This window comes from Antrostomus carolinensis, unplaced genomic scaffold, assembly GCF_000700745.2.
Source record: "Antrostomus carolinensis isolate BGI_N321 unplaced genomic scaffold, ASM70074v2 scaffold28404, whole genome shotgun sequence".
Classification (NCBI taxonomy): Eukaryota; Metazoa; Chordata; class Aves; order Caprimulgiformes; family Caprimulgidae; genus Antrostomus; species Antrostomus carolinensis.
Window position 1 is genome coordinate 30,241 of NW_010309179.1, and position 24,811 is coordinate 55,051.

At 37.2% G+C, this 24,811-nt stretch overlaps 1 protein-coding gene across 1 annotated transcript in view; it reads right to left on the reverse strand.

Annotated features, from left to right (window-relative positions):
- The window catches only part of SVIL (supervillin), a 68,596-nt gene that overhangs the window by 23,247 nt on the left and 20,538 nt on the right, over positions 1 to 24,811 (reverse strand). The window contains exons 9-16 of the mRNA XM_029084506.1: positions 24,520 to 24,554; positions 23,337 to 23,398; positions 22,837 to 22,976; positions 21,568 to 21,663; positions 20,087 to 20,339; positions 16,926 to 17,477; positions 14,999 to 15,237; positions 9,448 to 9,577 (exon numbers count right to left, since the gene is read on the reverse strand). Of these exons, the coding sequence (XP_028940339.1) occupies positions 9,448 to 9,577; positions 14,999 to 15,237; positions 16,926 to 17,477; positions 20,087 to 20,339; positions 21,568 to 21,663; positions 22,837 to 22,976; positions 23,337 to 23,398; positions 24,520 to 24,554 (1,507 nt within the window). The remainder of the gene's footprint in view (positions 1 to 9,447; positions 9,578 to 14,998; positions 15,238 to 16,925; positions 17,478 to 20,086; positions 20,340 to 21,567; positions 21,664 to 22,836; positions 22,977 to 23,336; positions 23,399 to 24,519; positions 24,555 to 24,811) is intronic.

Genomic DNA, 24,811 nt, shown 5'->3' on the forward strand with positions numbered 1-24,811 from the left:
TTCCTCACTTGCTTTAGAGGGTAGCAACCAACAGGTTGAGTGATTAGGAGCAGCTAGCAGCACTAAGTATCTTGGTGAACTCCTAACACAAAGGATTGATGACAGTACATTAGATAGGAAACAAACTGAATTTACCTACTCTGCTGTAGCTAAGTCAGGCCAAAGAAATATTGCTTGAATGCACTTATCTTTTAAAAGTAGCAACATTTCAGGGATTATACTGCACAGAAATCAAGTATAAAAGTATTTTTAGTGCATAGGACCGTCAACTCTAGAATTACTTCCAAGCTGCGTGCCATTTGGCATTTTTCTGCACGACCTAAGTGCTAGAATTGAAAAAAACACATGAAAATCTAAAGCTTTATCGTAGCTCTAGCCCATACAATCACAGACAGGAAATTAAAAAGAACCCAAAAGCTTGTGAACATAGTAAACACTCTTCTCTGTTTCAAGATACAAGGAAGAGATATATGCCCAGATATTCTTATTTGTTTCTTTGCTTAAAATTAAACAGACTAAATAAATCAGTCACCTTATATAAACTCTTGTGACTGCAGAGGATACACCGAAACAGAGATTTTGCAGCTTTCAGCATTTACCAGGAACAGTACCCACCAGCCAGAAGAGTAAAGACAAGTTGAGAAGTGGCTTATACAAAGACTAGGACATGAGAGCCCTCCACTCCTCCCTCTGGTTCTGTACCTCCACAGCCTTATGGAGTAACCCTTGCTTGCAATTTATTAGGAAAGATAGCTGGGCAGCCAGACACTATGACTGCAAGTTATGATAATAAAGATAAAAACCTCTTAATTTCTCCCAAGAACTCTGAAATGTTCAATAGAAATAACAAGACACAAGTCTGTTCAATATTGCTTCCTCTTCTGTAAAAACATCTGAATGCTTTAAATAAAAACACTGGAAGTAATCTCTGTTCACTCCCCCTTGTCTGTACCCATTCCCATATCTGAAGCACAGGCACCTCTGGGATGAACAGCTGGTAGGAAAAAAACCCCACAGCAACAGACTAAAGGAGATCTTGGTAGGAAATTAATATATACCTAATGAAACCACAAGTGAAATTTCATACAGAAAACAAACACTTTTAAATTAGCGAGGATGGTGACTTTGGTTACAGCATGAGGGGAAGTGAGGGAGAGGCAGGAAGAAGTAAAGTCATATGGATTCTTTCATATATATTATTTATATTTGGTTTAAGTGACAGTGCTTAATTTTGAATTTTGTCTCCAGCAAATACCTGAAGCTCCAGAGTCTGCAGAGTTACTGGAAATTCTGAAGACACAGAGCTGGAATGCACCTGTTAATCACTACATACCTACATTTTGAAAAAGATCATGAGTAACTCTGAAGCCTTGTCAAAAGAAAAAAGAGAGTAAGTAGGTGTCTTATTGTAGAAACAAACTTTTTTTTTTTTTTTTTTTAAATGGAGTTCCAAGGGGAAAAAAAAATCAGACTGGATGTGTATGTTACAAAACTCAGAGTAATTCTACATTAGATCTTAGATCTCTTCCTAATGCATGAACACTCCCACATTCCTCTATTAAGCTTAGGAAGACTACAGTTTCAATGCTACTTTTCCATTAAACAGAAAAGGCTGTTAGATAATGAAATGTCCCAATTTGTCATGGAAAATACATCCGTGTGTTCATTGATATCTCTTATTCCAGACAAATGATAAATTTTTAAAATGCAGAAAAAGTATCAGAAGAACTGGCATCCAACAATATGAAATAACTAGAACAGGAGATGCCCCAAACACAAGCAGTGATTTTTTTTTTTAAAAAGCCTTTGAAAATGGGAAAATGTATAGGACTGATAAAAGCTCAGATAAGGACAATACTTAGAAGACACAGAACTAAAGCACATAAGGTACAGGTCACACAATCTGTGTGTTGTTCCAGACACTCATGGGAAGACTGCTGTAAGACAATCAATAAAGAATCAAGACACAGGCACATAATTAATGCCATTCCACGTGGCATTATGGAAAACAGGTTTAATCAAAATGGTAAGTTTGATGAGATTAAGTATGATTAAATATGTTAACACAGTTACCTCTGATTTCTTTAATATATTTGACTTAATCAAAGATGACATTCTGAGTTTTTTTGAGCAAAATAAAAATATCAGTGCAGCTTACATGCTGCAAACTAGTTAACTGACTGGAAAATGACTTCTAAACAAAAAAGGGCCACACATGGATTTGATTCATCTCAACTTTGATCTAAAATGTTTTAATGCATGTGGAAAAAATATACACCCTCAGGATGACACAAACATACAGAAGGATGATGAAGATAAAGACATAATAACATAGATAGGTAGAAAAAGGTTATCAGAAAAATCTAGTAAACCAGGCTTGTAAGAGAAATGTTATTTGAAAAGGGAAGCAAGCAAAAACCAGCTAATTAGGAAGATAGAAAAGATGTGAAAAATTCCCATGGAACAGTTGTTCTGAACAGATAATCTGCACTGCAATAGCTCATACATTTCAGCCTCTACACTTCTATCCAGGATGGTGACAATTTTGAAAGGTTTCAGAAAAGGGCTAAAATATTTTTTCAAGATTTGAAAAAAATCTACCTCAGATTAAATTGGATAAGTATTTTTATTGAAGGGTTAAGTTTTACCCAGCAAGAATAATTACATACAAAGAAGTACTTAATAATGCAGTGAATCTTCTGTATGTTGACAGTTTAGAACAAAAACTGCATATTTTCCTAAGAGATCTGTTTTAAGTCAGAGAAGGAGTTACAGACTCGATGCAAAAACAAAAACAGGGATTACTTTTCTCTCACTGCTTGGCTCGGCTGGACGTTGATATTGGCCTTTTCTAGCACTGCAACATGTTTCTTGAGGGTGTGCACAGGCACTCCACTGCTTTTGCAGCGTCAGTTCATGCTAAGGAAGGGCCCACATCTAGGCAATGCTTCATTTTGTACCTTACAATTTTCCAGCTCAAGCAGTGTCCTAAGAAGATAACAGAGTGGTCTGTTAGCATGCTGGTTTGTTGTTTGGGGTTTTGTTTTTTAATGCAAGAAATAAGAGAATTCATGGTTTTCTATGTTGAAGATCAAGACTGCTCCTACCTAGGGGAGTGCAAACCAAGAATGAACATAAAAAAAATATATTTTTTAAAAGGGGGATCAATTTAAAACCAATGTTAGAAATTATATAAAACAAGAATCCAAAAAGTATTTATTTGATTTTTAATACAAGTAACTTCTCTAGTTATGCTAAGACAAAAAAAAAAGCACAAGAAGAATCCAACAGCTGTACAAGTATGGAAAAGCTTCTGCACTGTTTTCCTCTGCAAATTTGTATGGGTCTTGTTATAAGGAGAAAACTCGAATGCAAATACATGGCTTCCTGCTCAAAAGTGGTTTGAGCAAAATAGAACATACTCAACTTGCGTTTGGTGCAAACAATTAAAAAAAAAAAAAATGATTAATTGTGCTAGAAAAAACTCAAGCAAATCTGCACGCACCCTGATGCTATGCTACAAGGAAGCAGCTTTCTAAGAGGGCAGGATGTAGCTCACCACAGTCAATGGAAAGTTGAACACTTTTTGGGTGTTCCCCTTTTAAGATGGGATGAACAGCCCATTGAAGAACCTCCTCTCACTACTGGAGGGAATATGATGTTGTTACGTTAGACTGTGTATTTACCTTCTAGATATATAGAGCTGGTGAACTCTGTCACAGCAAAATGAACAGGTTATCTGAAGTAAACAGTAATAAAGCTATATTAAATCCAGAGTTTACAGAGAAGAAGTAACACTAATACATTCCAGTTACTAGCCCTAAATTTAATTTTTAATTTAAAAAGATTCAGAGTAAAAGATCATCTTCAAAAACAGATAAGAAAGTGAATGTGGAAACAGTAAATATCAATAGTCAAAATTCTTATCTTAGTTCCAGTAGCTTCTGCCATAATCATCATCCTCTGTTCTAGCAGTGAATTATCTGCCCCTTGGATTCACTACCATTATACATGCTGGCCAGAATGACACTCACATGTGACATACGCTGTATTTTGTGTGGGAATTAAGAACCCAGTGGATTCCTTGCACTACTACAACTACAGATCTGAGCTGGGAGGCAAGGGACAAGGACAATTATGTTTCTGTAATAAAGCAGAATTAGACCTGCATAGATCTATTGAGACCTTCCAGTGAGCTCTCCTTTTCTTCTTGTGTTTTTCTTCAGCTTGTTCCTTTGCCTGCTCCTGCCTTTGCTTTTTTCACCTCTGATAACGTGAAACAGGTACTGTTTGCTCAGATCAAGATCCAGTCTTCTACTTTTGCTCAAAGACAATTTTGTTACGTAGCACTAGCTTAAGACTAAGTTTATATTTCTTGTTATCTATTAATTCTTCACAAGTAAGTTCTTCAAAATGTTTATGATGGAATTGAAGAGGTATGGACATGATTTAAGAACAATTCACATGAAGCTTCTCGAACATTTACTGGAACAGCAACAGAACTCTATTCCCAAGCAAAGACAAAGTTAACTCTACTGCCACAAGTTGCTTTGGGAATGTGCATCTTAGATCTGAAAGTAATTTTCTGTCTTAATCCTCCCTCCAAAATTAAATAGGAAGTTTGTACAGCATTTCACCTTCCACCTCCAAGGATGACGTTCATCAGAAATCAGAGAGCTTGATTCTTTCAAACTAGTACTACAGACCTTAAAGGAAGAGAGAGAGAGAGAGACAGAGAGACAGAGACAGAGAGAGAGAGAGAGAGAGAGAGAGAAGCAAGATGATGGGACAGTCAGAGAATAGAAACCAGATGTGTCAAGGCAAAAATCCTTTAGAAAGGGACTAGGGGAAAAGTACTCTAGGAAAGTCACCTCTGAACAAAAGCAGCTTGTTTTTTACAGTCAATAAATTAGATTATTTTATGCCTTACATTGTATATGTGCATTACAGAGAAGTAGGGTACACAGCATTTTATTTTAAAATAAATGCTATACTGTTACATATTGTTCCTTTAATATACCCCTTTTAACAGCTTGCAAGTTTTCAGTGTTATAATGTATGCAATAATGTCTCCTCCATTTACTTCCTCATCTATACCATTTAACAGATCCAGAATTTTTACAAAAGCAATCATAAGAGAAACACTAGCAAAATGTATATTGAAGAAGAGTAAACAATACAGTTTCATAATACTATGTTTCTTTAAGGTAGCATTTACTTAGCTTAGGTTAATCAGTTAAGAGGATTATTAATTTCCTATGTAAAAAAGAACCTGTCAAAATGTGCTTACTTGAAATTGTTGAGCATTGAAATCATGCAGACTTTTGCTCACCTGATTAATAGGTAGAAAAGGATGAAATTTATGAAGAGCAGGTGTAACAGGAGAGTAAGTAGAAGCATATACAGGTTCCTATGACAAGGACAGAAGCAAAGCAAAGGAATTAGAAAAGAACTGGACTATCAGAAATGAAGATGTGGGGAAATAACTCATCTTCCCCTAATTTCTTAAAATGAAGTAAGTTGAATCATTTAACCTTCTAGAAATGGAAAGCCAGAGATCAAAAATGTTGTCATAGTACAACAGCATGTTTACCAAAGCCATTCCATGAAGGAATTAAACAAGTTAGTAACAGTATTGCTACAACTCAACACGGAATGAAACAGCACAGCCAGAAGATACACTTTTCATATGCTGATAATTTTTATGTCTCTGTTTTCATGCACCGTTAAATTGACGAACCATGTCAACCACAATGGGAATAATTCTGCTGCAAGTTTAATCAGACTCTGCTAAATAACAAGCTGTGATAGTTTAACTATCAGAGCCATCTATTTTCTGGATGAAAGGAAAGAATGCTTACTGAAACTGGGATACTCAAAAGCCATCTTGAGGGAATTGCTAAACCCACAGCACTCAGTGAAGGCGAGTTCACTATTCTAAACAAAGCCTACAAATAGCCCCTGCCTCAGCGCTGGGCTTCCCCAAAGCTGATTAGACATGGCTTTATCATCTATAATACTTCTTCCTTTCTATGGGTTAAAGCAAATGTGGAACATCACACACAATATGTGTAAATGCAGCTCATTAAGAGTGGCTTAAAATGAAGCCTAATCATTAGTTTCAGCTTTGATTAGAGCTGGATACAAGCACTTGGTGGATGCTATATATGAAATGGATAAAACTATTACCACAGCAAGAGACTAATATTTTGTCTAAAGGTTACTTTTTAAGGGCTTACCTCCTTTAAGATTTTTACAGACTCATCTCTGAGTAATTTTGAATTGACTGTTCAGCCCTAGCCTTTCACACCAGTGCTGAGCTGCAATTTGAACTTGCTGTAATAATTAAGTGCATTTCAAATGTCATTCACTGCTTTCATGTGACTGTAATGGCGCTGGTAATCACACTAATCAGGGACTCTGTTAAAAATGGTTGACTATAAAATAAGAATTTTCATTCCAGTAAATCTTGCTACTAAGGAAAGATTTTCAAGTTAGTTAATGTTTCTACCCATGAAAAAGCCCAACATACTGGAAGTCTTCCATCCAACCTAAGATGATGAATACAAATACATTAAATCCAAAATATTTTTCCCAAATAAAAGGGATTTTTGTTCCAGTAAGACATTCCTCCTGATGTTAGAGCTATTCTTTGAATCGTCCAAGTATGTTTTACTGTACATATTAATATTTTAAGAAGTCTCACAGCTTCCAACAAATTTTCCTCCTATGTGCAGCAATCGTCAAAGCATATGTTGGACCTGCAAGTAAATTTCAACTTCCCCTCTCATCTGTATCTCCTTGAGTTAATTCCTTATTCCCTTTTTCCTCCCATTTGAGGTTGCTCTGTCAGCTTTTCCATTAATTTTATGGGGTTTTTTCCTACAGTTTAGCCCACACATAAATGACTATAAGACTTTTAGAGAAATATCTCACCATGCAGACACCTTTGCAGAAGAATTTTGAGTAGAAGTGATTAAACAGCACTATTTAATATAATTATTTTATTAAGAGCATGAGTCTGTCAACTTTTGTTGTTTATAAGAAAGCTAATAACTTCTATTTTATACAGCTAGGCTTCAGTAATCAAATCCACAGAACAAGTTAGATAATCTTTAAGACACACACACACAAAAGAAAACCTAAAAAAGTGTCTGATGGCATTAACAGGGGTGACATACTGCAACTAAAAACTTCAGGCACTATTTTGAACCAGTAGGGCATGACAGAAGTTCACACGCCCTTGTGTTATGCCATGACTGCCATGTGTGGAAATTGTAGTTTAACTAGCTCAAAGCACAGTAATCAGAACAATTCCTGCATTTAATTGCAATCCAGCAGCATAAAGCATTAGGATTCTTAAGTACATTGTAGTCTCAAAGGTCTTTTACAAATAGAGACTTCAGTGGCACACTGCTTCATAGTCCTCAAAGGATAACCGCCATCACATTGATTAATTATCAATAATAGTAGTTCCAGATTTAAAGGCAGCTAACATGGCATGTCGTAAGCGGTGTGGTCAACTTCGTGAAGCTTTAATTTATTTATCATGTATCCCACAATGAATCAGCATCACAAATATCAATCCAGCTGAGAGAGTTGTGCATCTAATAAGAATAATTTTTTTACATACAAATAAAAGATTTCACCCGTCGGCAGATATACAAATCCTTTGATTTAGGCTTTAAATAGCCACCAGCTAACATGAACCAACAGAGTGAGTGACCCAGTGTCACAAAAACTCCCACTGCTAGCACTGTCACTTCAAAGCTTGTACCCTTCAAGCACTTCATGCCCACTTACTTGCTTTAAAAGCTTAACTTGTGCTATGATGAGTGAAGCTGCTGCACATGGTAACACAGCAGGGAGGATATGGGTGCTGGGGATTGAGAAGAGAGAACAAAGGTTTTGTCTCTGCCTAAATCTTGGCAGCAGCTTAAAGCTTTTTCTCAACCCCATTGTCTTTAGCTAGAGTACATTTGTTATCTGATCTCAACAGTTGTCATTTTGGAGACTAGCCTGTTAAAAGTGTGACCACAATTTTGCTTTCCTCACTGTAACTATTTTTGCTTTAGTACATCTTTCAAATAAGCAACTGGGTCTTTGAGCAAGTCCACTGGGCAAAACCAAAACAAAATCCATAAACAAAACTACAAAAAATCAGCTTTCCTGATTGCCTCTCTGTCCAGTTAACACACAACCACTGACAAGTCACATGTTCAGGCACAGATTTACCCTCAGTGACAGTCTGTGTTAAACAACTCCTTACTTGTAGTACACTGATGGAACAGGAGACTTCTTGTTATTGTTTGCCTCTATGATTTTATAGAAGCAGCATTTTCACAACTACATAACTGGATCCAAAGATTACTGTTCCCACTAGTAAAATATATAACACAAATTTTATCTTCATTTGTCCTCTATTAAAATACTCGAAAAATTAAAGGCTTTTGAAGCAGCCTATTTTATCCGACACTGTCATTTTCAAAATACTAGACTCTGAATGAAAGCAAGTCTACGTTAGTCCTGTAGTTTGAACCAGCAATCCGTTTTGAAGGAACTCTCCCAGTCACCCTTACTTTCTGTGCTTTGGTTCACACTGCAGAATGCACAGATTTTTGGATTAAACTAAGCCCTGAAGCACACTCCTGGATTCCCATGTAACACCATGGCTGCTAACAGGCAGTCAGGCTACGAGAGCAAAACAAGCAAGTATGGCATGGATAGCAAGTCCTCAGCAGTAAATGTTTTGCTTTACAGATCCACTCCTGCTGGACAACATAACTTACTCATGTACAGACATAGTCAGAGTGTGCTAACAATGTGGACTTCCCTTTCCTCTACACCTTTCTACCCATCTTCCACTCTACTCACTAACACTGACACGACAGATAAAATCCTTGTCCAGATGGTTTTGTCTATCCACAGACACCAAAGATCACACAAAATAACCAAAAGCCAAATGGCTCATGAATGCTCTGGTACCTGCATTTCCTCAGTGTTTCTAGGATTCAAAATTACTGCTCAAAAAAACCTATACGCACAGAGACAACACAGCTCTGGGAATCTGAAATTTTTACAAGCTCACCCATATTGAAAAAAAAAACCACCTGAACTTAAAGTCTTAAGCCAATTGCACTGGGGCAAAAAAAAAAGGCTTAAATCATTATACCTGTAAATGTTTCAGAAGTCTTACATGCCCACTTACTGGTTCATAATCTGCTAATGTAAAGACACTGTAACCAATATTTTATGTCCCAAGAGAGTGAAGACATTCTCATTTAAAGAGCTTTCATGCTGGGAAAATTGTTTTTTAAACAAGCCTGACAACACAAGGAATAGCAGGAGTTAGTAGCTAATATTAGGCATGCCTGTCTAGTCAGATGCATCTTCAAAAAGCTGAAGCTTTTCAAGCAAGATGTTTTTTCCAAACAAGGATAGACTTACCTTCTTCAAAAGCTGCTCAACTTCTTGCATCTGCACGCTACGATCAGTGGCAGACACTTTTGCATACTCTTGCTTTTTGCTGAGCCTGCTTTTCCAATCTTCTTCACCACTCTTCTTCAGCAATGCCAACCTAGAAGAAAAACCATGCCAACAGGTAGCTTTGAACACTGTACTTCCCATTATCCTCAAAAGCTACCTTTATTGGTTCACTAACGCTGCTTTCAAGAGAATTTGAAATTAAGTTTTCTAACATTAACTATAATTATTTACACTTCATACACATATACAAAGCTCACAAACACCAAGCGTTTACTGAACATGTTGAATGGGAATCATCTGTCAAAACACAGACACCTCGGTCTGAGACAGGCACCCCAGTTAATTTATATAGTCAGTGAAAATTGCCAATACAGTGAAGGGAGACCAAGGTACAATGCAGACCATCCTAAAGCAGACATATAAACAGGTTGCATTAATCACTGCTTTTTTCCTTCCCTTCTGTTCATAAGGCACAGAGAGTAACTAGCTCAGCTACGGATGCTTATGTTGTAGATGAGTTAATAAGATGAATCCTACCTTTGGTCTTTATTGTACTCATTAAAAAAAATTTAAAAAAATTATTTACAGTCCAAGAAGAAAGAAGTCTATTTTGCAGGCACCCACCAATTAGGTCTCATCAGGCACATCAAACAACAACTTTGCAGTAACTGCTTTCACTACAACTCCAGTGACGGAGGTTACTATCACACTCTTAGGGATCACTCAATATCTCCTTGCTTAGCTCAAGCATCGCTGTGACACAAATCAGTAGTACCAACGCACTAGTAACTTGGTAGTAACTATACTACATCTGTGAATTCTACCTGAAAGATTCAGCTTGTTTAAAGGATGACTTATATTTAAAATGTGGACTACCATTAATCTCAGGTAAGTAGGTTTTTTTTGAAAAATTTCCTAATCTTGAGCAAAATTCTCAATACAGCACAAAGGGACACTGACTTGCTCTGGTGGGGACAATATGTAGGTTTATTTTGCTAGAATTAGAACCTATTTGTCCATATAAACTCTGAGGTGATTAGTTTTGAGGGTAAGGGAAGTCAGTTAGGAACATGAGGTCTGCAGAAGCATGATGTTATCTTCCTCAGAAATTATTATTTGTATGAATTTTCTAGCTTTCAGAAATCATTCTTAGTAATCCATAAAATATATATTTTCAGTGCTTGTGCAAACAGTTGCATTAGTCCACTAAATTTTTATTTGAATTGACTTAAGTTTTACTACATAACTTTCTTTAACCTAGGGCATTTCAGTAAGGATTATACAAAACCCTTAACTCTATTGATATTTGAACAGGTCCAGTAGTTGAAGTGTTGGCAACCCATCACCTTGACCACAAGGTACCGAGATTTCTTTTTAGAGATGCAATTATTGTTACCCTCACAGTAAGTATTGTTCTGAAACTCTGAGGAGAAAGAAGGGGTAGGATCGAATAGGTCTCATCAGAAGCAAAGTTTCAGGCAGCTGCTTCCTGCAAAAATCCAGGGGGTGCAACCATGCTACTGACGTATTCAAGAATGACCAATTTGTCCTAAGGTAGTCATTTGAGAAAAACTGAGAATGCAAAACCCAGTAATTCCACAGAATACAATGGCAGTAAGAATGTTAGTATTCAAGAAAGCAGTTATTTCCTCTCTTCCTGCCCAGGCAGGCAGCGCTGGCAGGCTTCACATTGCCTGGTTGCTTCATACCTCACAGCACGGGATGAATAGGGGTGAGAAGGACTCACAATAAGGAGCTGAGGCCATGGTCATTGTTTCCAGAACGTATACAAGATTTCACTGCCCAGAACTAATCTTCTGGAATGCATCCATGCATGTGTGAAACTGTGGAGGAGACCAAGATGGGACTGAATTGCCACCACGCAGTTGAATTATCTTGAATAGTTATGTTCTCTTGGGTCAGTTTTGCTTAGAAATGATCTGTGATAACTGAAGCTGGAAGGCAATTTGGTCAGCTTTGGCCTAAGATGGATTTGTTTTTAAAGATATCTATAGCTGCTCAGCATAGCAGGCAGAAAATTTATTTATTTAACTTGACATTACTGCAGGGTATTTGCCCTAAACCTTTGCCCCAAACAGCTTGGCTGATCAGGAAGAGAAAATCTGTAATTTTAAGGTTTCTTCTGTGTCTCTGGAGACTTTGTTTTCTTCTCTGTCATAAGGACAGATTCATACTAGCGCTCCACTCTTCACTTGTATGAAAGAACTCATTCCTAGAGAGAGAACACACATTTCTCTGTTTTGAGGAATGATATCACCACTTAAAGAAATATGTATGCCCTGTATGCCATTGAAAACTTCACTGCTGTGTAGAACCTAAAGCCATGCATTTATTCTGAATGATGGAAATAGGAGTAAACTCACACTTCCCTGACTCAGCAACAATTTGAGGGCACCCTTTTGTATGAATAAAGTTGCAAGAACTACTGAAATGGTTCACACAAGCAAGCTCACTAGCTCAGTACCTTAACTCAAAGTAGACACAGCAGTTGATTCTTTGGAAAGTCTGCAAGAATAAGGCAATTATTTGCCTTAAATTTGAGGCCTGCTGCCTACTAGTTTAATGGCATACCTCTGTTTTTCCCCTTTTGATAAATAATAAATAATCATTTATTATTCACTTTCACAGTTCTATTCATACTGCTTTTGCCTCTAGAAGTTCATCTTCCAATCCCCCAAAAAATCAGTTTTACTCTTTTCTTCAAAAAGCTTTTTATATACCTGCCCATCTTTGACAGCTTGCTCTGCGGCCTTCTTCACCTGCTACTGAGACAATATCTGCCATCAAGATAGAATAATTGCCATCCCACAGGTTTCAGGATGGATTCAAAGGAAAAGTTTTCACAGCTGAAGGCAAAATGTTGAATTAATATTGAAGGGAAATAGAAACAAGATTTGAACAATGGTATCTTAGCCACTAGTTTTACCCTTGAGACAGATTAAACTGGACACAGTTTTGGCTTTCACATGTACTCAATTGGCTACACTTGATCAGTTCTTTTCACCTAAATCATAAATCTTGGAGGCCAATATGAGATAAGTAACTATAAAGAGGAAGCTGACTGTTAAAGAGTGCATAAATTCACTATTCAGTGGGGACTAGTCTGCATAAGAAAGTCTTGCTCTGCCATCTATAAGTCAAAAAAGATTGAAACTTAAGTTTAGGCTGGGCTCTTCCTGAGAAGGAATGAATGATGGTTATTAGTGTCATCTGTAGTTTTTTAAATGGTGATCATGCCATGCAGCTGACTTCTAAATCAGAGCTGACAGGGTGGCCTTCTAGCAACTTTGGTCTCCATAAACACATAAAGACAGGTAGTTACATGCCACTGATGCTCCATTCAAAGTTCTTCAAGATATTGCTCTTCCTCAAGGCAAGACAATTAAAAAAAGCCTTCCACCACTCATATATAACACATCAGTGGATTGGCCCTGACTACCTGAAACAAAACATAGACAAAACTACTCAAAGCTATGAGCCTTTGCTCCCTCTCACCTCCCCAAGCTGTGTGTTTGCCAAAGAAAGGATAGGTGTCTTCCTTGAAAAATCATGATTTTCATTCTTCCATATAATATAGGTAATGCTGAAAATTCCAGATATGCACTCACTCCACAAGGATAGTATTAGTTCAGTGAAGTAAGTCTTTGTGGAAAACCACTTTCATCCAGACCAGCATATGCATGCATCCTGCCCAAATAATATTACATCTGTGGAAAAGCTGTTCTTCCATAAGGTGAAAGAATGTCTGACACAGCCAGAAAAATCCACTAGATGGGAAGATGACGTTAGTGAATGTAATAGTTAATCTTTAGCAGAAATGTTCTTTTAGGTTTATGAATACTTGGCATCAGCTACAGCCAAGCAAAAGATAATGACTGGTTGTAATTTTTTAATTCTGAGCCAAGAAGTAGACTACGGTGGTATTTTGAAAGGCTAAAACATTTTGAGATCAGCTCTGCCATTTACAGATGTTTGTGGAATCAGAATATACAAATTCCTGACAAGACTGCAGGTACTTTCTTTTGTCAGCTTTGGGACTAACTAGACAGTCTTGGAGGCCTAATGAAAGCGATTCAAGATTGTGAGTGTGACTGACAGTCTTTAACATCAGTTCCTCAAGAGATCAACTCAACTGAAGCATTACATTTAGGACTGAAACAGCTGCTAATACTTGGATCTTCCCCCCGCTCCAACCTCTTTTTTCCCCACCAGGCTCAGGGAAGGCAGATCATTTAGCACCTATAAACCAGAATTTACTGGTCTTATACCTTATCTGCCCAGACAGTTGACATATCTGAAGAAGGGGGACAGGGGGGACAAAGGTTGATTTAAATAAAACAACAGTAGAGTCAAAAAGGTAACTACATCCTTCAAAAGAGGGACTAAGAATGCACAGCTGTTGCAGCTGCCCCTGCACCTTCTCTTTATGTTATGGGGGTAACAGAGAGAGGAAATGCTCTATAATTGAGGATGACTCGCATACCTCCTAGAAATACATGAATTTAAGAAGCATGCTTTGAATAATGTTGGGTTGTTTTGTTTTTTTTTTTTAAAAAGGGTTAGAAGTTCCTAATATCACACTCACCTCAGCAAATGAGGGAATACTTTTACACAATGAAAGTTTAATCAAGCAGCTATTTTTATTTCTTGGTTCTGCTTTCACTGCAGAAAAACTGATGTAAAAATAGCCCTATTTGTCAACCTGAAGCAAATAATCATAATTTTACTCACTGGACTGCTAACTACATCCTTTTACAGTTTGGGGCTGAATTTCTACTCTCAAAGTTTTAACTAAATTAGAATATCTTTTAGAAGTATTACAGCAGCTATTGGAGCTCCAGCCATGAACTCTGACTGTCTGCACAAGTGCAGAAGACCTAACATTTTGTTTCCGATCAGAATGATCTTGGGTTGGAAAAAATACTTTTAATACTCCCACAAACCTGTCCAACTTATTGCCGTTTAAAATCCCTACAGTAAGCTCTCAGAAGTTAAAATTACAACCATGTATTTCTCAAGTAAAGTGGGAAACATCACAAAGTCTATCCCTGACTCCCCATACTCAGCTTATTTAAAAGAGAGTACTCCCACAGACCAACAGAAAACTGGATATTAGAAAAAATAAGCACATTATACCTGTTGTAATTGAAAGCAGAACCTAGGGAAGTATATTGAGTAGATCAGTACAAATGTAACTAGAACATGTATTTTTACAACTTTCATCTTCTGAATTACTTATTGATTATTCAGGTGGCTCTTTCAAAATCAGATTATCATGGTCTCTTGAACCGTAATTCTCATTCACCATCATCTGCTTCATAAGCATTTCAAGCAGATTAGCTGTGTGTTTCTGCTGTTAGTATTGGACATCTCATAAAGCCTAATAATCACTGCTTAGCTTTTTCTGAAACAAGTTTAAAGCTTCTTTTTATACAATCAGTCTAATATCTGTACTTATAGAGATCATTTTTAAAATGTTAAATTTAAGTACCTTTCCTTAATTGACATTGTTTTGCTGGAATTATCAAGGACATCCTCAGTTGTTTGTGCTTTGTTCTCTCCAAAGGAAAACATCTCACAGGAATTCTTATAAAATTTGCCTTCCAATTGTTCGGAGAGCTCCTGCAGTCTACAGGATGCTACAGCTGCAGTTTGTGAAGATGTCCTCATTGCTGATGTGCTGGTGAGTTCAGAAGTAGGATCAGCATGGTCTGCCCATTCAAAAGAGAAGTGTTGAATTAGATTTAATGCTGTTCTCAAATACATTCTACATTACTAACACTGAAGCAGCAAATCTAGTTTTTAAAATTCAGATCACATGCTGTCCTAACAGAGAAAAAAATTGTCTGAGCTATAGTACTAAGATTAATCGTGCAATATTATCTGCTGCATAGACTGGCCACTTGTGACTGAAGTTCACATGAAGACACAAAATACCACGTTCAATACGCAACTCTGAAGTTCATATGGATGAGGCACAAAAATGCTGCTCCTGTCATCACACCAACATGAAAACAAATGGACAGATGAAAGTGAGAGAGGAAGAAAGAAGAGTAGGGGAAGAGAAGCAGACAAAATTTACATAAGAAATTAACTTATTGGTAAAGCAGTTAAATATGTAAGTAGCATACTAGAAGGACAATTAATAAAGGTATTATTTTTCTAGGAGGGTGATGCAGGCTTTTTTGGTTTTGTTTTTTCAAGCAGTAATTAAACCACAAGAAAAACTGCCTTGATGAAAGATAAATGCACCATTACAGTTATCCTTAAGGAAATATAACTGATCTTCCTTTTTTATTTTTGAAATTTTGCAAGCACAACATCCCTCCAATGTATGACTGCTCCTGTTGTATCCCATTCTCTGTCTCCCCTGCAGTCAGCAAAAATTAATTGGATAGAACAGACATTGCTTTTGAGGAATACAGGCAGAACTAACTTTATTCCCTATGGCTGTTTGAAGACCATTAAATTAAAATTAACCAACTTGCCAGGATGAAGACAAAAATGCTTCTAGCACTACAGGGTACTGTGGTCCTGTACCCTCTCATAATAAAACAGAAAACTAATACAAAATCCTTCTAAACTCAACAGAATAGAAGGCTCTATGCAATGAGCAAACTGACTGATTATTTCCAGAGCACTTTACTTAAAGATGGGCAAGTTTACTTATTAAGTTTCAATTATGCTGCGTATATGGAAATGTAATTGCTCAGAGAATTACTTGGTTTATATTTCACCACCATACTGAAGAGGAAATAACAATGGTTTTGCAAAATTAGTTATCTGAAAATTATCCCCTGCTAGCTATATATGTACATAGGTAGTTAATACAGAACTACATATGAACAAGAAGGCAATAATTAAGAGCAGACACTTGACCCAGAGTAGCAAGTTTAGCTTGTTCAGCATTTTCAAGGGCAGCAGCAAAGGCAAAAGAGGAAAGGATAAATCTCAGCTTCACAGAATCACAGAATTGCCTAGATTGGAAAAGACCTTTAAGATCATTGAGTCCAATCATTAACGTAACACTGATGAGTGCCCACTAAACCATGTCCCTAAGCACTGGGTCTAGACGACTCTTAAATACCTCCAGGCATAGGGACTCCACCACTGCCCTGGTCAACCTGTTCCAATGCCCGAGAACCCTTCAGCATATAATACCACTTTTTTCAAAGTAAGAAAATCTGAATAAAATTGAGACATCTTTAAAGGCAGAAGGATTGGAAGAATAACATACAAAACTGTATTTGCAAAACTTTTCAAAAGTATTTCTCTACCTTTAAGCAGCGTTAAAAAAAAGGAAAAATAACTAGCCTCGATAATGCTTGAAATGAAAATGTTTAAAACTAGAGAAACACTGCTGTTTGCTGAATGAGATTATGCTAATAGCAAGCATATACTGCACCTCTTTGCAAAGTCTTGTGTTTCATAACACTTTCCAAATCCACCTTTTCTTCAAAGGACTGGCCTTCTTTGACTTCCCATTTACCTTGCATGCGAGTATCAATTTCCTTCTGTTCAAGAGGCTGAAAAAGTGGTTGTGAACTAAACAGCTCCATGCTGCCCTTCCTCAGGAAGCTGTATGTTGTCTCTTTATGGTAGTCTCCTGTTTTTTCAGGAACAGGATGTGTGGCTTCTTCCTCAAATGAGCTGTACTTTGTAATTTCATTAGCTTCATGTGCTAGAAACCTCTTTCTCTCTTCTTCGTGCTTCTTTGTTGCTCTGTTGCTTTCTAGCACTTCCATTGAGGGCTGCCACTGTTCCGACTTCTGTGCACGTTTTCCTGAAGAGTCAGAGTTTTCTGCTGAGGAGTGGAATCTCGGATCAGCTCTAGTGGCAGAGCTCACGCTTCCATCATTAACTGGCTTTGTGTGCAGGTCTCCAGCATACAGCGGAGAAAGGGCAGAGGCCATTGTTGAAACTGATGTTGCAACTGCAGTTGACAAGGGGGTAATTTTTCCACTTTCATTCTGTACCTGTGAATAACAACAACAACAAAAGGACTTAAAAACTCTGAAGTCATCAATTCCTGAAAATAGTCTAACCATGGCAGTTCTTCAGACGTGTGCTGCTGCATAAATATAGCACTCTATAAATAAGAACTAGAAACAGTTAAGGAGAACAACAATGCCCCCATAATTTGGTTGCAGATGGATTATTCCACCCAGGGAAGAAACGACTGCATGTGAACAGCAACATCTTTAGTAACGAGGGTGTACGTGCAGCGTGCAACATGACGCTGTGTCAGGCCTCCAGGAGAAGGCGCAGACTGACACGGTACTGCGCAGCACTGGGGAAAGAAATTAGTTCAGGTTCCAGCTGCCGGGTGACATGCCATGTGCCCAGGCTAATCAACTCTGCATCTCAGCAGGGCTAATTAGCTTTGGCACAGCTCTGCTCTGATACAGTTATGCAGCTTCCAGCTCTGGCACTAGCTCAGCACCAGAGAGAGATTCTGCTCTGTGCTGTCCTACATGGGGCAGACATTCCTGATGCTTCTGCCACGTAAATCACCTTCACGCAGAACTGTGAGACAGTCCAAGACCTTTTCAAATATCAAACATTGGCTGTCACGTACATCTCTGAGCAAAGTATTTGAATCTAACCAGCATATTAAAAAAAAATCTAAATTTGCTTTGCTGGCCTCTACAGTGGAACAATTCTCTTTTCTACTCTTCTAACATAATTTCAGAAAGTCTTCCTAGAGGCAGTTAAGATGCAAAATTTTTCTGAAATGCGGAGCTTGGCTTTATCTTCTCCAAAAGAGACAAACACTACGAAAGAGACTGACAAACGTGCCTTCATGCACATCAGGAGAGGTTTGGGGTTTTTTTGTTGTTGTTTACTTAACCTGTGGGGCTAGTGAACAGCATGCATAGGAATAGGTAAAAATCACACCAGCAAGAGGAAATCAACTGAAAACTTAAAATGTACATGCAAATTCCATAAAGCATGGACAACACAGTTATTCGTTAAACAAACCAGAAAGCACAGCAAAGACTACGATGCTAGCTCAAAGATTCCAAAGAAAGATAAAGAAAATAGTTACCAGTTTACTCTTTTTCCATTGCATCTATCAGAATTAGAAATTTAGAGGAGATCAGCAAGGAATTTCAGCTTTAATTACAAGATATTTATGTTTGCAATCACTTATTTTGGTAACATAAACTCTAGATATCTATTTTGATGGCTTTCTTTTGTTTTTTCCCAGAAAAAACTGTAAATGCATCTCAAAACATCCCAGCATTCCAAATGAACAGTTCACTATAGAAAGTCTTTTGAAAATACACTTCTATTGAACTTGGTTCATAGTCAATTCTGGTTTCTTTTGCTGGGTTCAGAAAGAGATGACAAAACATGCTTCCTCTGCATTTCCTTGCTTGAAGAGCAAGTTTGTTCTGTAAAAGTCTGACAAACTAATGTGACTGCCACTGGCTTCTTTCCCACCTGCTTCAGCCCATTTCTGTTGATCACCTTCCTGGCCCTCAAACAAGTTAGTAACACAATCATTAAAGAGGCCACGCTGTGACAGTGGCTGGCATGTGGAAAGTGAATGGAAAGAGGACTTTGTAAAGTCTGGAAATCTTGCTAAATAAACTTTCCAAATATCTACTACTACTTCATGCCTAAGTAAAGTAGGCATAAAGTACAATTATATATCTGTACAGCTTTGCACCAATACATCTAGAGAAATCCTGCCTTCTTGCTATTGAATTATTATACTATGGAAAATGTATAATCATGAATGAAGGATACAGAAAGAGTAGCAACTTTCTAACACTCAGATTGATCAAAATCCCTAGAAATACAATATGCATAGGAGTTGTGCTTCACTGTTAAAGGGATTTTTTAAAAAGCTGTAATACTAGGGGACTGATGTTTCCGTTATTATGAACACCAGGTCTGAAAGACCACTGCTGGACCACCTTATGCTCAAACTTCACTAAAAAGGCATTCTTTTACAGTTGCAATTATATGGAGCATTCCAGAACACGAAGCCAAACTCCGTCACATATATTAAATAATTTCACTTTGACCATGACTTTCAGAATTTCAAAGGTATTCTGCTTTTAGGGAAAAAAATAGAAATAAACAGCAATGTCCCCTCCCAGAGGAAAATGACAGAATGTCTTGACTAATAATGGCAATATACAGTGCTTTCAGGAAAGAGTCTGAAAGTTGCACATGAAAAAGCTCCAAAATTCCCTGAAAATACATCTAAAGCATGATGACGTGTCATGCTTTTTACCCCTTTGGTCAGGGATTTACTTTTAGAAGACATGTAATATTCTACTGGAAAAGGCACACGCTGTGAAAGGTACAAGCATGCACTAATCACGAGGATGACATACCCTTGAAATACTTAAAAAAGAAAAACACACCAAAAAGTTGAACATTTTAGAGGATGTTGTTCCTCAGTGTCAGAAGACTGCTTCCTGATAAGCTTTTTCCTGTGAATATGTCATGACCCCAGTGTGTAGCTCAGAGCAAAGAAAAGGCCAGCTGTTAACGGCATTTTACACTAAAGCTTTTCTCCAATAAAAAGAAACAAAGGAAAAAGAGCTAAGATTGTACTTACCTGCTCAACTTCTCCAAGAGTGACTGGCTGAGTCTGGTAACGAGCGTTCATCCTCCTGTGCCTCATATCTCCTCGACTCCTTGTGGAGATGGCCCTGGATACTGGTTGAGACAGTCTGTTAAACAAAGCCATCTTTTCTGCCAAACTTAAGGTGGAAGAATCTGGTTCATCAGATTGATCTTGCCCCATCGCCTCTTTGGCTGCTCTTATCTCCTCTTTAGCTAAAATTTTTTGGTGTGCTGATGCCTGCAAGCTGAAGAAACAGAACTCGAAGTGAGTTTTGAATAAGCTATTATGAAGTTTTAAAATCTCAACCTAATAGAAGCAGAAGAACTGCACATGAAGCACAATAGCCAATGTAATATAGCAGCCTAAGTGGTTATGCAGTGGTTCAACATTGGCATGATGAATTCCAATTCAACAGCTGAAGATTTAAAAACAGTTAAATTTTCATTCACAAATTCATTTGATAAGGACACAACAATTTTTTAAAAGGGGAACTTTTAAAAGCTCAACAAGATTGAGAAGAGACTTCGCAGACCAATTTCTTTATACAGAATACAGAGCTACGGAGAAATATTTAGGATACCTACTGTAGACCAAACATGGGTCCTACAGTGCAATTTATGTAAAATTCAATTGTATTAGAAATAATTTGTGGAATATTATATGACAAAAACATTTAAAAGATGGATTTAAACTCCAAGTTAGTGTTGCTTTTAGGTTAGCATAAATTGTAATGCCTCATATAATTTGAAGCAGAACAGAATTTAGACTGTCTTTTATTTTGAGTTATGTGGGGTAACTCCATTGATTTTTGAAGACTGACCAATGCTGAAGGCAGGCACATTCATTCATAAAAGCTGTAACTGCATTTGTCTCTACAACAATATATTTTATTCACCTCTAGCTAGATTCAGTCACATTTATGGAATTAGTAGTAGTATTTTTTTATTTTTTTCTGTCACGGTCTCTACTGAAATTATCTCATTCAGAACAGGCAAACAGTATTCTGCAACTTTACCTATAGGTGGTGCAATTTCTTATCTTTAATTTTGCAAGCTAAAAAAATATATGTAGAGACAGACAAAGAGCATATGTACTGCTTGTGAAATCAAGCACCCAGCTTTGATATTTTCATTTCAAGATGACATTACTGTATAAAAAAAGAGTACAAGATACAAGAGCAAAGAGGGTTCTGCTAGGTTTGCTCACATGCAAATTCATTTTTTTCACAAAGAAGAAGAATATGCATCTAGAACAGGTATGTGTGGTTAGAAAGGTCCTGGAAACAGATGCTTGACAAAAAAAAGCTGCGTTGTTTTATCATGCAAACATAAACGAAGTTGACGAATGTTGTAAATATTCTTGAAACGAGTATTGACTTGACACATTGAAAAAGCATTCAAGACTCTAAAGATGCATCTGCTATTGAGGAATCTTGTGCTCCATGTAACATGCATGTTTATCCCCCCCAGTACCTGATAGGTTGTACAGTGCTCTTAACTACAGTGGGACTAGGTACTCTTGTCACTACTGTGTGGGTATTCACAGAACGTGAAGCAGGGGTAGGTTCACTTTAAAGAATTGTCAAGGAAAGAAAATTCACAGGGAGAGAGAAGAAAAAAGCATTAAGAAAAGCAATACATTAAGTGTTAACTACAGAAAAGACCAAAACCAAACCAAAACAAAACAGAACAAAACAAACAGCAATGATCTTTAATTCTGAGTTATCTACAGTGACCTCTGCAAAATAACTTCAAATACTTCGAAAGAACTAAAAACCTAGAAGAACAGACAGGTTGTCTCTTGAAGTTACTCATTACCAATAATATAAGATACCTTTTAGTAGACCATTAGGTGAACACCCATTCACCTTTGTTTAATTTTCCCCCAAAATTACTTTCCTTTTTTTCAGAAAAATTTCATGATGTATGACAAGAGTGCAAGAAGTACATTTCCAAAAAGTACATTTGAGATTTCAGAGTGCAAAACATTTTCCCCAGCACAAATACATTCCATAAGAAATTGTGTAGATTTCCCTCAGTGCAAAGTATCTTTTTCATTTGAATTACAAACCAATGCTATGATTAATCACGATTACGTAATCTACAGGTTCATAAGCCTTCTGCCAAACTTCAGTTCATACACGTTATGCTTCACTATTGCCTCTACTGTCTCTTGGTTTTGTCATGTGTAGTATATTAACCGGGGCTGACTGGAAAGGTGGGGACATTCTCTCGGGAATCGCTCAGGCTCGTTTTTCCAGGATTGTGATTTCGATTTCAGGGTCCCTTTTCGCTCCTCCGGCATTGTTATCAGCAGGTGGTGAGCAACTGTACTGTGCATCACTCATATATATATAGTTGTTACCATTATTACTCTTATTATTCTTACTATTTAAATTTTATTTTTACTCTAATTATTAAGTTGTTCCTACCTCAACCTAAAATTCTCCTCACCTTTACCCCTCCAATTCTCTCCCCAATTCGTTGGGTGAAGGGGAGGGGGGTTGGGGCAAGGGGGAAGGCTGTGAGTGGCTGTGTCTTGTTTAGCTGCCAGATGAGTTAAACTATCAGAACTTTTAAAAAGGAATTTCAATATAGCTTACCCTGTGGTTCCCAAGGAAGTTGGGCCTTAATAATAAATGTTTTCCTTGCTACAAAGTTGAAAACACCACATATATGGAATTTATTCCCAGATTTAAAAGCATGAGCCAAAGTTGGAGCCAACATATGTACAGGACTTACGTAGCTGCAATGACCACTTCCTCACTGGTAATTGGTTGTGTGTGCGATCTATCCTGCAAACGCCGCAGTCTTCTCTCTACTGCTGAACTTCTTGTAGGTGGTTTAGGAATATTTTTGAGTTCCAATGATTTTTCCATTTCCTAAGAGGACATATGTCATAGTTAAAATCATGGAAGAAAAGTTCTAAAACAGTACTTTCCTTTCAACTTTCCTGCATGCAAATGAGTAAATTTCCCAAATAGCCATATCTGAATCAGAAACAGGATGTAATTACACAGTAGGCATCTCAGAGTAAACTAACTACACATTTCTCTAAATGTCATTCTTAAAATAGGCTTTAGAGTAACAGGTCTTCTGTGTAGGTAGGCAAGAGGAAGTAAAAAAAAAAGTTACGTAGCTTGGACTTGGTTAACTGCATTACACTTCATTCTATGGGTTCTTCAGCATCTTGTATATGAAAAGTTCAACTCAGTCGTCCATTAAGAAAATGTAATACTTACTCTAAAAAGCAGCCTTTTTGCAGCTACACTTAGTTTGGCTCTGTCATCCAATTTTTCTTCATCTACACACATGGGAAAAAAAACCAGGGAGGTTGAATGTAATGAATCAAGCTCATATTAAGTGCAAAGGGTGTTTTTGACTAAATGATTTCTGAAGTCCTCCACAATTATGCTTTACTAAGACAAGAAGCACCAACAGCAAATAAGCTGGCTGTTACTCCCTTTTAACAAAAGACTTATCATGAACCAAAGTGTGTAAACTTCATTTGTATTTACGTGTATAGCATTAGAGGAAAATTCTTAACAGGATTTGAGAACAAAAGACTTGTCTTCAGGACAGTTCATGTGCTTTCAAACAACCTTTTATGCATAATCAAACATTATATTAGTCTATGACAGCACATGGACTAAGAAGATAATGAGACTGAAAGACTGCCTTAAGGGTCAGTATTCTTCCTGCTGCAGAGAACGTCTATTTTCTACTAGTTGACCGTACAAGATGGTCTGTCCTGGAAGCTGGTCATTCTGATTACCACCTTGTGTCCCCTCAACTCGTATCCTTAGGAAATGAAATCAGCATCCCCCAGATCCAAGAGCCAGCATCTCAAAGCTGCAGAGAATATCAGCTTTCAAATAGCATAAGGCATTAAATCTAAATTTAGCTACTCATGAGATTACCTACTTAATTTGTGCCATACTTGTTGAGAATGACAAGCGAGAAAGAGAAATAAGATGGCAGACTGGATTATATACTTTAATAACTAGCATCTTGCAACCTCCCTGGCTAGAAAAGTTCCACATCATATCAGTTTCATATTACAGTAAAGGCTTTTTTATCCATTAGTCCTAGACCACTGATTAAAATGTGTATTTTTTTCCACCAACTAGCTTATTTATTGTCTAAAGCAGAAAAAAAACCCACGCTACGTTAAAAAGTGTCAAGCCATTCCCCTTCTCACCTCCTATACAAAGTTAGGTATCCACAGACAGATTTTTGGACCTAAATAAATTTGAAATCAAGTCTGTAGTAGACATGACCCAAGGAAAAGTAGTACTTCAAACATATTATAGGTAATGACAGTTATTTTTAAGTGGATTTTGTTTGCATTATCAATTAGATCTTCAGTTAAAACAAAACACATTTTCTCACATTTCTTCCCTAGAAAATAGTATAGTGACATACCTTCAGCAGCTGGTATTTCTGCACTCAAAACTGACCTAGTGAAAAATTATCAAACAGAAAGAAGTTAGTTGGAAACGAGACATCACATCAAATTTTAAATCAAATTCCATCTGAAGTAGCAGGACCTCAAAAGTCTTAAAAGTGGGAAAACTTTATCTATTTTTTTAAGTTTCAACAGTTTCCACGTTGATATCCTTTAACAAAGGATATCCACTTTGATAACCTTTAACAAAGCAGAAAGGCAAGCAATTGCAGCCAAACTTAAATACAGAAAAGGAAAATGACTTCCAGT